This window comes from Actinia tenebrosa, unplaced genomic scaffold (genome assembly GCF_029948245.1).
Source record: "Actinia tenebrosa isolate PJP-AT-01 unplaced genomic scaffold, QUT_ActTen_1.0 PGA_scaffold2__45_contigs__length_23673736, whole genome shotgun sequence".
Lineage (NCBI taxonomy): Eukaryota > Metazoa > Cnidaria > Anthozoa > Actiniaria > Actiniidae > Actinia > Actinia tenebrosa.
In genome coordinates this window covers 8,833,314-8,849,083 of record NW_028292579.1, presented here as the reverse complement: position 1 = coordinate 8,849,083, position 15,770 = coordinate 8,833,314, and the positions used below count along the sequence as shown (strand labels likewise).

At 37.2% G+C, this 15,770-nt stretch overlaps 2 protein-coding genes across 2 annotated transcripts; one reads left to right on the top strand and one right to left on the bottom strand.

Annotated features, from left to right (window-relative positions):
• The first annotated feature begins 112 nt into the window (after positions 1-112).
• LOC116286744 (uncharacterized) lies at positions 113-15,047 on the top strand. The gene is made up of 7 exons (XM_089034293.1): positions 113-566; positions 1,212-1,550; positions 2,550-2,755; positions 3,488-3,653; positions 3,737-3,930; positions 12,599-12,832; positions 13,548-15,047. The coding sequence occupies exons 1-7, from the start codon at positions 158-160 to the stop codon at positions 13,722-13,724; spliced, it is 1,725 nt and encodes a 574-aa protein (XP_088890419.1). The 5' UTR covers positions 113-157; the 3' UTR covers positions 13,725-15,047.
• On the bottom strand, positions 4,202-12,444 carry LOC116286730 (uncharacterized). Its single transcript, XM_031693310.2, has 8 exons — positions 11,379-12,444; positions 9,468-9,752; positions 8,814-9,035; positions 8,091-8,318; positions 7,417-7,764; positions 6,357-6,617; positions 5,795-5,894; positions 4,202-5,396 (listed from the first exon to the last, which is right to left on the bottom strand). The coding sequence occupies exons 1-8, from the start codon at positions 11,925-11,927 to the stop codon at positions 5,029-5,031; spliced, it is 2,361 nt and encodes a 786-aa protein (XP_031549170.2). The 5' UTR covers positions 11,928-12,444; the 3' UTR covers positions 4,202-5,028.
• Positions 15,048-15,770: the final 723 nt, after the last annotated feature.

Genomic DNA, 15,770 nt, shown 5'->3' with positions numbered 1-15,770 from the left:
TAAAAAAAAAGAATGTAAACTTTCAAAGTTTCAGCGTCCTAAAACAGCTGTGTTAAAACTGAGAATAATTGAGTAACTTATAAAGATATAAAAATCTAACGAGGATTGATTATTTTTTACTCGGAAAATTGCTGTTACGAAAGCCAAGCCGATAAACATGAAACTAAACTCGGTAACAAATAGGCAATTATTTGAAATTTTCTTTTTACATATAGTAGTACTTTCTCTGAGAGTAAATACAACGATGGGTCTGGAAGAAAAAAGTATTGAAGTTCTAGAACCGAATGAGAAAAGTATATGGTTTGTGCGTAGAAGTAGTTCGTACACTATTACATGGACCCAGAAAACTACCGCGTTTAGATGGGACATTAGACTTCTCGATAGCGAAACCATGGAGAAAGTTCTCGATATTAGCCAATCCTTGAGCGAGTATAAAGATAAAGAAATGAGTTTTAGCTGGTTGATACCAGATAGTGTTTCAGATGGTACGTATATTGTTAGAGTCAAGGACAGCAGCAACGACAAGAATTATGGGGACAGCCAACCGTTCTCAATACGAACACAAGGTAAGACAAGATTCGAATTATGTATGATGAATATTTTCTTATTCTATTGATGGATTGCAAGCATTCCCAAGAGAGACAAAGGACAAAAATTGGTTCCTTTAACAAAGGATGCCTTGAGAAATCTTTTGTTTAATGGCACCAACGCTCCCTCGAGAGGCCGCGATATCTTAACGCGCAGTCGAAGTTCTTTCGCATGTTACTATTGTTAGTTTATCAGTAGTTTATTCTGGAAAGCTTGGATAATTATTTCGAGTAGTACTTACGTTTTTTTTCCAAAATGAAGCATTTGCTAAATCGCTACATATCTTTGATGTCTGCTCAATGAGATTTTCAAAGTTTGGCGTAATGTTTACGATTTCAGAGCACATGTCATCCCCTAGAGTATCATTTATTTCTTTGTTTAAACGGTTGCGCACGAGAAGACAAATGAACATGGAAACAGCTCAAACAAATAGTCTTATTCTCTAAAGAATGACGCACGGTCTGAAATGGGAAAATCCAAGGTAAAATTGCCATAATTACTAAATATCAGAAAAACAAATCAACTTTAGCACGAGCCTCATTAGATGCTTTTTTTTTATATGTCTCAATTTCCATTAATTTTCTCTAGTTTCTCTAAGGTTTTTCTTGTTAATTATATTTTAGAGCTCGATGGCTTCACGTCCAACACTTACAACTCCTTTTCGCCGTCTTCTCCTCACAGTCCCTCTCTTTTCACAACTCTCAACTCAACTCAACCAGAACATCTCCTTCCTCACGAGATAAAACACGCAAGACACTTGGAAGAAGAGGAGAAACGCTTTAGAAGTATCAACATGGAAGACTATTGGCCCATGCCAAGGGAACACTGTACGATAAAACGTGTTCATCGTCCAAGCAAAGAACAGTTTGTGAAAGAGTTTGTAAAACCACAAATTCCTGTAATTATTACTGGTTTGATGGATGACTGGGAAGCAATGAAGAACTGGAATTTTGAGGAGCTTGGTAAGGACCTAAGGCCCTGGCTAAACGAGGAAACAAGTTTTCAGAAACATGTTTCCCGCGCACATGTTCCCCGATGATTCCAAGTTTAGCCACATGCGAAACATTGCTACGTGCAACAAAGTTTGCTCCCAAGACGCAAAAATGTTTCTGTTGTGCGGCAGAAATGTTTCATGCTTCCAAGACGCATGGAAACAATGTTTCCCAATGTTTCCTCGTTTAGCCACGAAAGATAACATTCTAAAAGCTCGTTACTTAGCAACGCTAGCTCTATCTTGAAAGTGCGCATGCGCTAACCGATATGAGTAAACATATTTCCCGATGTTCCCTTACAGTTTTGCCACCTTTGGAAACATTTAAGAAACATGTTTCCTCGTTTAGCCAGGGCCTAAAACTCAAGCAATCGATGGAATGAGTAGCTTATTTTTACATCACTATCGTGATTTCGCGACCTACTACACAACTAGCTTTAATTCCAGACTTTTTGGGTTTTGATTTCTGTCAATCAAATTTCCAACATTCTTAGTAAGTATGTTTTTATTGACGGGAACCCCAAAACCCAGACGTTTTGGTCTGAATTAGCCATTCCGAGGCAAACAGCATACTATAGTACGACTATACCCATACTCTATACTATAGTACGCCATGTTAAGTTACTACGTAACGTCACTGGACAGTTACAACTGTTACGACCCACGTACTTTCAAAACAGTTTGTTTAAAATGTAACTCTTGCAGAAGCCTCACTCTTGCTACCTCCTGTTGTTAGTTATTTGATTCAAATGTGTCAATATATCTACTTAAATTATCTTTATGCACTAAGCTTCAATTAAGTTATTTTTTTGGGCCCGCAGTAATTGGCTTAACGCTGTTGCGGTCACCCTGTCATATATATCACAGTATTTTTCAGTTGTTACATTTCCAGTTTAATATATGGCGAAACTAAAAATTAAACTTAAATTGAATTAAATTAAATTGACTAACTTTCATTGTTCCCTTGTAGGTAAGCATCTTACCAAGGGAGTAAAGGTGGATATAATGGAAGTCATGACTACGTATTCTAGATGGAATGACGTTCGTAAGGACATGGCAGACTCGCTCAGAAACCCTCCAAAAATCTACATGAACGACTTTGAACATGTTTATCCAGAGCTCATGAAAGATGTCGAGATACAGGAGTTGTTCATGAATGAAGATGATTATTTAGAGGTTTGTTCAGAGAAAATTCTCAGTTACAATCAGACACAACCAGGTGATTTGGATTCTAGGCGCGCAATGCATTGTTTGCCACTGCGAACATTTCCAAGTATTTTCTTTATTGTCTCTTTTCAAAACGAAATATTTTAAGCTAGGGAACGGCTAACTCACAAATCAAACTGCTGAAGCAAACTCTAGGCTGATCTACGGACCTTTATCACACGGCGGCCATGTTTTTTCTCACGAGAATAAAAACCTTTGTTTAACCAACATAAATTTACTCTCAAGTCCTTGCGTGGAGGAATCAATTGTTCAAACCAACATGGCTGCCACGTGAAAAAGCCCCTTTAGTTAAGGAACTGCTAACCGTTAGGACGAACTGAAACAACCTTTCGGTTGGTCTAAGTCCGTGCATCACAGCTTAAAATTTAGCTTGTTAGGTTTAGTAGAGGGATAAAAATAAATAAACAGAGTAACAATACTTCCTCTATAGAGGCTTTGCACCATCACGTGATGGCAGCCATGACAGGGGGCAGGAACAATTGAATCTGGTCTAATCTGATTTACATTAGAAAGGATTCAGTTTCCCAGGGGAGAACGAGTCTACTGTTATGCCTCCTGTCATGGCTGCCATCACGTGATGTAATAGCCTCTTTCTCTTATCTCATTCGGTGAATGCCGCAGTGTTTATTAACTCCAAACTAGTTTGTACAGGTTTTTTCATTTTCCTCGTATTTTCTTCAGATAGTTGATTCAGATATCAGGCCCTCTCGATTTTCTTTCCATATGGAACCAAAGAGGTCTGGGTACCACTGGCGAGTAGAGACTATCAATGGATCTCTGTGGAGTGCATTGATTTTGGGGTATAAACGATGGGGTTTGTACCCGCCAAACACTTTCTTTCCTCCAGGTGAGTGTTGGACAGTTATGACTGTATTGGTCAACATAACAAACAATCACTCGATTATTGCGTTGCCGCTTTTTGTTTTACAGGAGTTGTCCACAACAAATATCGCGTCCAGGACTCTCAGTCATCTGAGCCTTTCACGTGGTGGGCCTATACTCAGCCTCACTTACAGGCTGACCGTCAGCCTCTAGAATGCGTCCAGAGGCCTGGGGAGATTATGTACATTCCGTCGGGGTGGTGGTGGAGTTACATTAACTTGAACGACTCTATTGGCTTAAAGGTGAGTTGTTATAGTAAAAAGACTGGGGAATAAGTGTGTCGGTTGCATGAAGGCCCACTGGCGTCCTCATGAAAGCGTTTCGATTTATCAATAAAATGGATAAAATGTTTTGCGTCCACTTTAGGGTTTTTATGATGATTCCCAATAACTCGACGTCCTAACCCAATTCACAACCAGCGCACTGAATTGTATGATAGTTTCCTTGGCAAAGGCAAATAAGTTTTTTGGTCAACAGACTACATCGTATAAAGAAAAGAAAAAAGCAATACAGTATTTTTTTCAGGCTGTTTATTTTCGTCAAAAAAGAGCGTCATATATATTAGAGTTAATGCTGCGGTTTTGTTCTATAAATTCCAGTCAACCCCATTTAATTGGGAATTTGAAATCGATTGTCGACAGCCATTAACTCAGAGATCATAGAAGGTTATTTCATTTTTCTGTGTTAGTTCGTAGTCAGATTTTATAATTAGAAAAGAGAAAAAGAAGTTGAACTCTCTAGGGGTAGGAGTCGCACAATAGAGTCTCTACTTTCACATCCCCATAATACTTTGCGTCTTTGGGGGATAACCAGAGGGTAAAAACCCACTTATTTTGCTGAAGGCTGATCAGACAATGTTGAAAATACCTTGTTTGGTATCCAAAAATAAAATGAAGAAGTAAAAAAATAGAAAAAGATAGAAGCTTAAAGCCGTTTAAGGTAAATTTTAAAAAATTTTTCGTAAGTGAATACATTTTCTGTAAGACCAAAACTCTTGATGATCTGTACACGCAAAAATAACTTGGAATAAACTGATAATCAGTATTGTACAGATAAAAGCAGGTATAGTATAAATTCAGTTAAGAAACCTTTCAATTTGGGACAGTTTTTTGATTGGTTACCCCCCAAAGACGTAAGGCATTATGGGGATGTGAATATAGAGAATGCCTCTTTTCTTTTTGTTTGGCTTGAGTTTGTTTACATTCCGAAATTGATATTGCCATTTCAGCTCTTGTATATTATTAGGCAGGGGTTTCTTGGCCTTTCATTAATGACACTGATTTTTAAACCAAACTTTCCAGTAATTAGTAGTTTTGAGCAATGGCATATAATGGATCTATTTATAGAGGTCTTATTGTATTCTTTCTTTTGGAAAGACGCCTTTGTTTTGGTCCTTCTCGAGCGTGCTTCGATTTCGATCGAAAAAAGGAAAACTTGTTCTTTTTGTTGCTGCTTTCTGTGGAGGGTACAGTCGATGAAGATGGCTTCCCTGGAGCGAGGCCTACCCCACATTCTGTTGTTGGTCCGTTAAGTGAAGAAGGAATAGTCTCACTTGGTTGTGACTGGCTGGTGGCTGGGGGTACCCCACAGTTTGTTGTTGGTCCCTTAGATGAAGAAGGGATAGTTTGACTTGGTTGTGTCTGTGACTGGTTGGTGGCGAGGAACAAAGATGCTGGAGTGTAGCTGTTGAGTGTCCTTATTCCATAAACTAAAAACATTAAAGGATTCCAAGTTATTCTATATTAACAATTTATGCTGAAATGAAAAGAAAGATGTGAATCTAGAAGTAGATGTTTCTGGTGGAAAGTTGAGAAGATTTTAAATGTGAATCAGATATGGCAGATTTTTGCGAAGGAAAGTTAGAGGATCCGAGGGGGGGAAATCCTCAAAGAACAGAGAAACAAAAGCAAACAGAAAACACTCCTATTGCAGATAGACGGTCCTCGTGTACAACTGTTTACCGTTCGAAATCGTTAACTTGCTTTAACATCCACGTTTTTAGATAGAATACTAAAATATGGGTTGAGGGGTGATGCGGAACTACCATGGCATATAAAAGTCTTGAAATGGTATATGTTAGTCTATCGGATGTGTGTCATTACTCACCTCTGTTGTTGGTAGACGCCTCAACGTCTATTTCCATTCCCCATGCCGGTACAGGTCGTCCAGCGGGCTTGTACATTCGCGCAGGCGTTGTTGAGGGTACCTGACAAAAATAGAATACTCTTATTTTTGGCAAGAAAAGTTTTGAATGTCCTTCTTCCCTCCAACATCCATATTCTAATGGTCCATCGTGCCCTTAGGTTACTATTACTGAGAGTGATGACAAAGTTTCGTTTCTTGAGGGCTATTACTGAAAAGCATGGTTATGATTATAATGATGGCTGTAGTAGCGTATGACAAAAGGATATTCTGCCAAGTCGACGTCTGCTATGATTGGCTTATATTACCTGTAGGCTGTAGGCTGTCACTGTGTTGGAAAGCTTAATGGCAGAAGCTAATCATTGCAATCGAACCACCTTATAATGAACGCCACTGTTCTTGACCTATAGGATTTGTAGCGGTGTCATTGTCACTGCGCGACGTATGTCCAAGTCCAAGTCCAAAAACAACAACAACTACTACTATAACAGAGTATTAAAATTATTAAATTATCATTATCGCTTACCTGAGTATTACCAGTGACAGTACTAGTTGACGTTGGAGATTCTGGGATTCTATGGCTCCTGTCACTTTCCAGGGTTCCCTGAATCCCCTTGTCTGCTGTAGATCCCGTTCGTTCGATGACATCTTTGCCGGCAGAAACTGTACGTTTGAATGGATTATTCCAGCTAAATTTAGCATCCTTAAAACTGCGCACAAATGCACACACTGTTGTTCTATTTCGAGGGTTTGTGATGGTGTTCTGCGCATCCTTAATTCCATAAACCTGAAAGATAATACACTTATTTAATTTTGAGTCCAAGTCTTACGAAATCAAACTGGTGAGTCAAATCGCACCAGTTTCGATTCTTGGTCGACGTATTATCATTTAGCAGTTGTGCTAAGACATATCTTTGTCAAAGCAATGCATGACTATAACGACCAGGATTATCATGATAAGGACATGGTTCTATTTTTAAAGCCATCTTAACAATGTTGCTCAATAGAATGCTCTATGACTGAGCAACATCCAGCAATCCTGCGCCCAAAAATACGTCGATAGCATTGCTAGTTGCAGCATTGCTGGATGATGCTTGGCTAATGCCATTGCCATTGCATCAAAATTGCAATAAGTTACAAGTTACAATTTTTTTTATTTTTGTACCTTATTGTTATTTACAGTTAGAAAAAGAAAATTATATATTTATAACTATAGGAAGGAGGTACGGGCCATCTGAGAAGATAAACTAATCGAGCAGATGTCCCTAAATATATTGGAAAAGGTGCAAAAATAATAAGGTCATAACACTAGAGAAAAATATATAAGTGGAAATCAAAAATAGATGCCAAATATTTATGTGTACATAATCATAATAGGTCATATAGTATATACACATATACATATACATTTATCTAAGAACATATAAGTACGTTCGATGTGACGACAGCTTTATTTACATCGGGCTGATCACTGACGTTTATAATTATGACATCGTTGCACATCGTCTTTTAATAAGGAAAATAAAAGGTTCCTCAGCAAGATCCAAAACCTCAACAAGCACTAGTTTCTTTCACCATAACCTTACCTCGTTATTAGCAGGTACAGCTGTGTCAGCGGTAGTACCAGGGATGTCATGCCCGGCATCTTGTGTCACGCTTTCAGCTCTAACGCCTTCAGACGTTACAACGTTACTAAACGCAATAACTGGAGTTTCTTTGATGTTTTGGCTCCTGCCGTTCTCCAGGCTTCCCGGAACGACCTGATCGTCTGTAGATCTCGTTCGCTCGATATCACCTTTGCCGGCAGGAACTGTTCGTTTGAATGGATTATTCCAGCTAAACTTAGCTTTCTTAAAACTGCGCACAAATGTACAGACTGTGGTTCTGTTTTGAGGGTTTGTGCTTTGATCCTGTGCATTCTTATTTCTACCAACCTGATGAAAGATAATAACATTTTTGCAATTTTGAGTTTGATGACCAAACGAAAACAAACTTATTCGCTTCGGGTTCGATTACTGGACTAGGTAAACATTCATGCAAGTAGCAGGGTTTGTTAGATCTCCGTCATTCCAGTATGTCACCTGCTCTCCGATTTTTCTCCTTCGGCAAACTCAACATGCTAAATTCCAACTTGATCTTTGAAAGTTGACGTGACAGAATAATCAGATGAATTTTAAATATTTTGATGATTATGGAGGTGATTATTATTGTGAACCGTCATGAAAACAAGTATTTTGTTTAAAAATTCCTAAAAGGTTACCTTGGTGGTTAAAAGTTGAGAAGCATCACTGTTTTGTGACTTTGACGTCGTACTTGTACTCGGTACACTGCTGGTTTGCAATGAACTTGAGTCCTTCGTCCCTGCAGATTCGTATCCACAGGCTTTATTTACTGCGTTGGGCGTGTTTGGCCCGTCTTTATCCATGACTTTCATCCAAGCATTTTTTATGGATGCCTTATAGCAAGAAGCTTCTATGGCAGTGTCATCCTGAAAATGCAAGCAGCAAAAAGAGCAGATCGCTCAAGTTGAAGTCTTTCGAAAAGTGGAAATTTTACAACGCCCCCTCCCAGGCGTTGTATGACGACAATAAGAACAGCTGCAGTGGAGACTACTTTAATATCGACCCATAAGATTCTTCAAAAGCCTCATGGAACAGTTTTACTCACACACGTTATCATTGCATCCATTCCCTTTTACATACAAGCTCACATGTTCATTTTCACGGTGGGAGGTAATTTGGAAAACCCAGACTTCACCCCGAAATGTGGATCAGCCATAACAACGTCTATCCATCTCGGGAAGCACGGGTCGCGTGCGCATGCGCTGCTAATGCGCCGCGCCTCCCACCAATGCGGCCCGGGTTCGACCTTCACGTCGTAAGTGAGTTTAGTTGTTTGTTGGTCATCTCCTGTACTTCTAAGGTTTTTTTCTCCCAGTTTTAGATTAGATTAGTAGTTTGGGACTTTATCAGTTGTTCCATACCTTATCAGAATGTGTCTTGCCATTCCTATCGACTTCAGATGCTGTCTTGTCGTCTCTTCCATGCACATCAGTCAGCCCTTCAATACGAACCTCTGCCGCATGTTGGTCAGCTGTATAACTATTGGCACGACTTCTGCTAAAGGGAAATCGCCATGGTAGGAAGTATCTAATGCAGTTGCACCAGTTTTCAACTAAAGTAGCTCTTACACACCCTGCATTGGCCTATGGTTAGAAAAAAACATATGTTGGATATAAAGTCACGCTATTTATCGTAAGAATATCTTTGACATTTGACAAAGACAAGTCAATTTGCTGTTGCTTTTTCGGTTGGCAAACCTTTTTTGGAAGTGTTTCTCGGTTTATATTCTTCCTGCTAAATAAGAAGTTCATAGTTGATTCTCAGTGACTTTACAATCGATTTAAGGAGTAAGTGTGGCTTGGTTTGTTAGTGTGCTGCCTGCTAAGCAAGAGGTCCATAGTTTGATCCTCAGTGACCTCACACACTTGTTTTAAGGAGAAAGTGTGGCTTGGTTGTTTAGTGTGCTGCTTGCTAAGCAAGAGGTCCATAGTTTGATCCTCAGTGACCTCACACACTTGTTTTAAGGAGCAAGTGTGGCTTGGTTTACTTATTTCTGGTTTATCGATAATACTTACCCCATTAGAATAGGTGCCAGAGTTGTTTGTAGGTTCTTTATCAGTTGAAGATGGTCGAGGGTAAACGGCTACTTCTACCGTCTTCGTTGTATTTTTATTTTGGCCTTCCTTGCTATCTTTTGATCCGTTAGATGGTCTTGTCATAGACTTTATTTTCTTTCTTAGCCTTCGAAATGGATTGACCCAATGAAATGTTATCTCAGCATTTCTCATGTGTTCGATCCATACTCTCCACGGCACCCATACCACGTGACATGAGGCAGTCGTACTGACAGAACTTTGACTCTGAAAATAGTAATAAGATAATAATAATAATAATAATAAACTTTATGTATGTGTCTATAATAACTAGTTTACATGTGAGAAAACTAATTGGAGAAGCCTGTCTAGCACTTTCTAAATATAAAAGTAAATAACGAAATAAATTTACTATAAAGAGAAGGCATTTTAATTAACCCGTAAATCAAAAATTGTTAGTCAACTTATGAATGAAAAAGATAATTTTTTATGCATCATAACTTGTGTTTATGCTTATTTACCATAATTTGCGTCATGGTATCGTAGAACTATGCTAACTGTTGGCACTTGATTCATGATTGAATTTTTTGTTGAGCAAGCAAAACCAAAGTACCCGGGGAAAACTTGGAGCTTCCTGATAATTTTGACGTTGAGATGACGCTAACAACGGTAAATTGATGATGGGCACAAAAAAAAATACTAGAAAGCTAAACGAACTGGTAAAATTAAACGCTATGAGACTGAATGAAAACACTGATCTAAAAGCGTGCCGTGGAGCTGGTAAGCTGGCCAGACTTTTCACAGAAAAAAATAGAAATGTCGTATGTGATTGGTCAGATGTTCATGGGTGTTCATGGTTTTATTACTTTAACCGTAAGAAATGATATCTTTGCTAAATGATCAAAAAGATCCAAATTTTTAAATTTAATTTAATTTATCGAAATTTTTCGAACTTTTTATATATATTCACTGAAAAAAAAAGAAGATTTGATTCTACACTTCATTGCTATTCTTCTTTTAAGGATTTCATTTACGATCTGCTCGTTTCTTAATGCACTGATAACAGCACAGTTAACGTTAGAGTAGAATAACATTATCCCACAGTTTTAAAGTCTAAAAAAAAAAAAAAAACTTTTAACAAATTGATTTTGTATAATGTGTTTATCTTTTCCGTTCTGCTCTGATTCGATAGGTAAAAACGAACCGCGGTCCGGAAGCGCAATTTCTATTTATAAACGTAAGATCTGCTGTTAGCTGAATAAGAAAAAAAAAAAAAAAAAAAAAAAAAAAAACCCCAAAGAAAACAGAAAAAAAAACAAAAAACAAAAAAAAAAAAAAAAAAAAAAAGCAACAACAACAACAAACAAACAAAAACAAACAAACAAAAAACAAAACAGGAAAAACTTCATTATTTTCTAAGTAATCTGGCTGATTATCTAGCAGAATCAATATTTAGTAATTTTAAATTAGCGTTGTTTAAAAGGAAATTTAGATAAACTGCAGCTTCCAAGAACACGAACTAGGAATAACCGAGAGCAAAAAAATGTCAAAACCCGCGTTTAAAATGTTTTTCAATGGAAGGTGGAATTAACAAAATGCAAGTAAAACTGATTCAGAATAAATGCATTACTGCAAAATAACACTGATTGTTAAGATCTCCCCCCCTTATTAGTGTTAATCAGTAAAGTGTTTCAAAATAAGTTACCTTTTTTCGTGTATTATGCCGTACAATTTTCAGGGTTTTTTTTTTTTTTTTTTTTGTAATATTCTAAACTATTAGACCATAGCATATGAAGAAATCCAATAAAATATCAGCTTTTAAACATATCAAAAAAGAAAAAGAAAAGAAAAGGAAAGCATAGAAGCCAAAAATACCAAGGATTAAGGACTTACATCTGTTTTTACAGGCAGTGATTCTCGCTTTGTATCTTTGTCGTTCTCTTGTTGAAGTCGAGAATTTTCTCCAGAACATCCCACAGCGTACACTCGGGCTGCATTTGTATCATCAACGTTAATTTTTACAGGATCGTGGACCTGAAAGTTGTCATTTCTCCTACTCTTACCTAAGAGTAAGTCGAAGATGTCGTTCGTGAGGTACTGGTCTTTTGCAAACGGTTCTCCTTTGTCTGATAATCGTTTGAGCAGTGAAGGATCTAGTACATCTTTAGTAGCTGGGCTACATCGATGTAGGTCTTCAAAGGTTCGGTCGTGAAGTTTTTCGTGGCTTGGATCTTGAAGATCGACTCCAAACGACCTGATGCTCAACTTATCAAGTTGAACTGGAGAGACCGCATTTCTTCTGATGATGCTTTCTGTCGGTGATGGCGGCGGAAGCGGAGTGTTGGCGGGGCCTGATCGCGCGTCCCACCAGGTGGTCAACATCGTTTTCAATGTTACGAAAAATGTCAAAATCGATAAAACATTTTCTGCTAATTCCGGCATCTCTGTTTTAAATTCTCTTCATTAATATACTTTAGAGGTCCTCCGTCAAGAAAACCCGAACACTCGAAGAGCGCTCCCCAAGTGTTCTAATTGCTCATTAACCAATTCTCTTTATTGACGCGCCTTCCTAATTCGTTTACGACTATGACGTCATTCATTTATCAAAAGTAATTGCTCAGTTATTTGAGAGATTTAATTTTAAAGACTTATTTGATAGAAACTTAAAAGATTTTATCAAGTAAGCAGTATTTTTGATTTAATAATTGTTTTGCTAAGGGCTTTATCATGCACATGCCCAATTTTAAGTTATTTTGTGAACGCTGACGCCCGCAGTCATAATTTGGTCAGCGGCAGCTAGTTAGGTATGTTTTCTTCCTTCTTCACAATTAAATCTTATTGAAGTCAATTCAACATTCCCAACGGGTTCGCACTGCTATTGGAATTCCTGGAAAACTTCTTGAATTTCGAAATTTCCTTCCAAGGCCCTGAAAAAAACTCATTGAAAATTGTCTATTTGTATTAAATGTTAGAAAATAAAAATAATAAATGTGTTTTCTCTACCAAGATTTAGTAAGACGCTTGTTCTAAAGGAAAATTAAGGAGACACTCTCTCTCCGATATTTATTTTATTTACTTGTGTTAAAAATATCAAATATTATGCTTTGTTTTAGCGATGGATGTGCGATGAAGTCAGTCTGCGATCTTGTCTGACCGAGCTTAAGGAACAGGCGGACAGCGGTCGTCCTAATTACTATGCTGATGTTTTCATCCAATTACGTCACTACCTATCCCAACATTACCCAGAAATCCTCACGGTTGATGACCGTGAATTTTATTCACCTATCAGTGGACTGGGAAAGGCCTTTGCTGAATTGCAGGACGAAACTAGTCAACGAGAATACCAGGTATTTATCAGTATTGTTATATTGAACCTGAAACAACCTCTGTGCTGAACTAAGTCAGGACACGGCTAACTCACAGTTCGAACCTGCACGAAACAACCTCTGGGCTGATCTAAGTCAGGGCACGGCTAACTCACAGATCGAACCCTGAAACAACCTCTGGGCTGATCTAAGTCAGGGCATGGATAACTCACAGATCGAACCCTGAAACAACCTCTGGGCTGATCTAAGTCAGGGCATGGCTAACTCACAGATCGAACCCTGAAACAACCTCTGGTTTGATCTAAGTCAGGGCATGGCTAACTCACAGATCGAACCCTGTAGCAACCTCTAGGCTGATCTATAAGTCACGGCACGGTTAACTCAAATAACGGAATCATTGGAATTTAGCGTGTTGGGTTCACGAAGATAGGAAAGTCAGATTTGAAAATCACCTGAAAAAAGAAAAAGAAAAGAAAAAAGATGGAAAAATAAAACACTGATGTCAGTCGAGTGCAGTAATATATTGTTTGCACTCTACCCGACTTTTGTTGTCAATTGACTCTTTCCACGCTAGCGTGAAATTTTAAGATAAATTTGATTTATCGGAAAATTGACTAGGTTTGTTATAAAATTGCCACATTGCCGGACTCATTTTTCGGATAAATCAAATATTTAAAATTTTGCGCTAAGCGTAAAAGGGTCATCTTATTCAAACTCAGTATCTTTTGTTTTGAAGGAATATTTTGGTAAATACGAGATTGGACGCGAATACCTTTATGATGCTGGCCAAGAAGAAGAAACACAAGATGGAAATGGGAGAGAAGGGCCGAGTCAACAGGAAAAACGGTTCGAAAACGAAGAATGGATCAAACAAGTGAAAGAAGCAAGAAAGAAGAGAAATTTAGACTATTGAGCAAATTGTATTTAAAGGGGCACTTGGATGAAAATGGATAAAAATTGGAAATGACGTTAAACTTAGTTAAAAGTATATCTGTATGGCCCCAATAGTAGCCAAACAACATATTTTCTTTACAGTAAAATGTGTCGGAAAAAAATTATCAATTTTATTTAGCACATAATCATAATTGAATCAAATTATCTACAAATACTTCAATTATTCGGACTTTGAAAAACTGGGGCGTTTTCATCCAAGTGCCCCTTTAAAAAAAGTGTGAATGATATAAATTTTGAGAAAGTTACAGAGGGAGAATGGGGTGAAAGATGATAAAAGAAATGAATTAACCGCTTATCCGTTACTGTTGCTTTATAATTCAGATAAAATCAATTGCGAGTCGTTAGCTTAATTAAAATATTGGAAATACTTGAAATCTCTTATTTCCATTTTGTATGGAAAATAGAGGATATTACATGGGCGCGCGGAGATACGAAATTTATCTTCTCGTGTTGAAAACGGATCTCTCACGAGTGAGCGCAGCGAACAAGTGAGAGATTTTCAACACGAGAAGATAAATTTCGTATCTCCAAGCGCCATGTAATATTCTGTTTATTATATAATTCTCCATTAAATCAACTTAACAAGCTTCTTATTATTAAAAAAAGCTTTTATTTATAAAATAATAGCTCAAATACACATGGTAACGCTATTTTCACATGTGAAAATATCAGTTTTTCAAAAAGGAGAAATATAGGTATTTTATGGATAATTTATGATAAATGCCAGTATCAAATTGATCGATTTGTTAATAATAACAGCAAGAGATGAGGCCATAAACGGAGCTGCATATTTTTGAAGTCAGTATAAGAAATATTATCTATATCAGGTTTTTTTTAGTTTTATTTAGAGAAAACTACCTGATACGCTTTATTGACGTGTGTTGTGCTGTGCTGTACGCTGAAATTTTTAAAGAAGGAGTTATACACTTATTTCAATAAAGTTAGTCACCAAAAACCTAGAAAGCTGAGATCACTGAGCATCATGGGAAACTTTTCATATCAAGGAAGCATATATATACAAAGCTTTTTGATACAAACTGTAGCTCGATGATAATCAGAAGAGGTGAGACTGTAACTGGTAAAAGATCTCAAGTCCATCAACAGTTATCAAGCGGTTAAACGTGTAAAATGAATCTAACCACAATCCTTGTCGGCCTCAGCTTTATAGCTTTTCAGGTGACTAACTTTATTGAAATAAGTGTATAAGGTATGAAGTGTATACTGAATTGAAATAATCGCAATATGATAAATTTGGGCTAATTTGAACAAATTATTTTAAATAAAAATCAAGATTCAAAAATTTACAAATGGCAAGATTCTTAGTATAAGAGGTACAATCGATCATAAGATCACGTATCTGAGATATTATTAGTAATTTAGTGATCGATGAGTTTGTTGCTTACGAGTTTCCCATAGAGAGAGAGAGGAGAGGAGAGGAGGGGGGATAATAAATTAAAAATGAATTAACCATCTCGTACTCACCTCAGAAGCAAAGTACCAATTAAATCTTCATTCGCTTCCTGTCCATCACGAGGATGAAGATAATATGTATGTTTGACCACACTTATGAATCAAGTGATTTTAATCACTTGGAATACCATATTGAAATACCATATTCTAATTAAAGAGCAACTAGTGAAGTACATTATGTAACTAGTGAATGTCCATGGCGATACTACGTTATGTAACTAGTAAGTAAGTGTCAACAATTGGTGTTTTTTTCAAAAATAATTATTTCAGCTCAATACCATGATTTCATTTCAAGAGTCTGTTTGCTTTGTCAAAAAATTCAATTACCAAAAAAGCAAAGAAAGAGAAAATTAGAATCAAAACGGATAAAAGAAAAATAAACCAGTGGGAAAGTAAAAAAGAAACGAGAGAGAAAAGAGGTGATCAAAGCAAAAAAAGAAAAAGATAATAAAGAGAAGAGTACAAGAAGATAGTACATAACGGTTTGAAAATTCCCATCTGTCACTCGCAACTTTTTGGGGGGTTCCCTACGCCT

What these genes read in the sequence shown, in the direction of transcription:
- LOC116286744 (XM_089034293.1), top strand. Translation starts at nt 158, where the DNA reads ATGAAACTAAACTCGGTAACAAATAGGCAATTATTTGAAATTTTCTTT. An exon ending in CTGGAATTTTGAGGAGCTTG is followed by an intron (nt 1,551 to 2,549) that starts GTAAGGACCTAA and finishes GTTCCCTTGTAG; the next exon opens with GTAAGCATCTTACCAAGGGA. An exon ending in AAACACTTTCTTTCCTCCAG is followed by an intron (nt 3,654 to 3,736) that starts GTGAGTGTTGGA and finishes TTTGTTTTACAG; the next exon opens with GAGTTGTCCACAACAAATAT.
- LOC116286730 (XM_031693310.2), bottom strand. Translation starts at nt 11,927, where the DNA reads ATGCCGGAATTAGCAGAAAATGTTTTATCGATTTTGACATTTTTCGTA. An exon ending in CACTGCCTGTAAAAACAGAT is followed by an intron (nt 9,753 to 11,378) that starts GTAAGTCCTTAA and finishes TACTATTTTCAG; the next exon opens with AGTCAAAGTTCTGTCAGTAC. An exon ending in CTGTCACTGGTAATACTCAG is followed by an intron (nt 5,895 to 6,356) that starts GTAAGCGATAAT and finishes TATTTTTGTCAG; the next exon opens with GTACCCTCAACAACGCCTGC.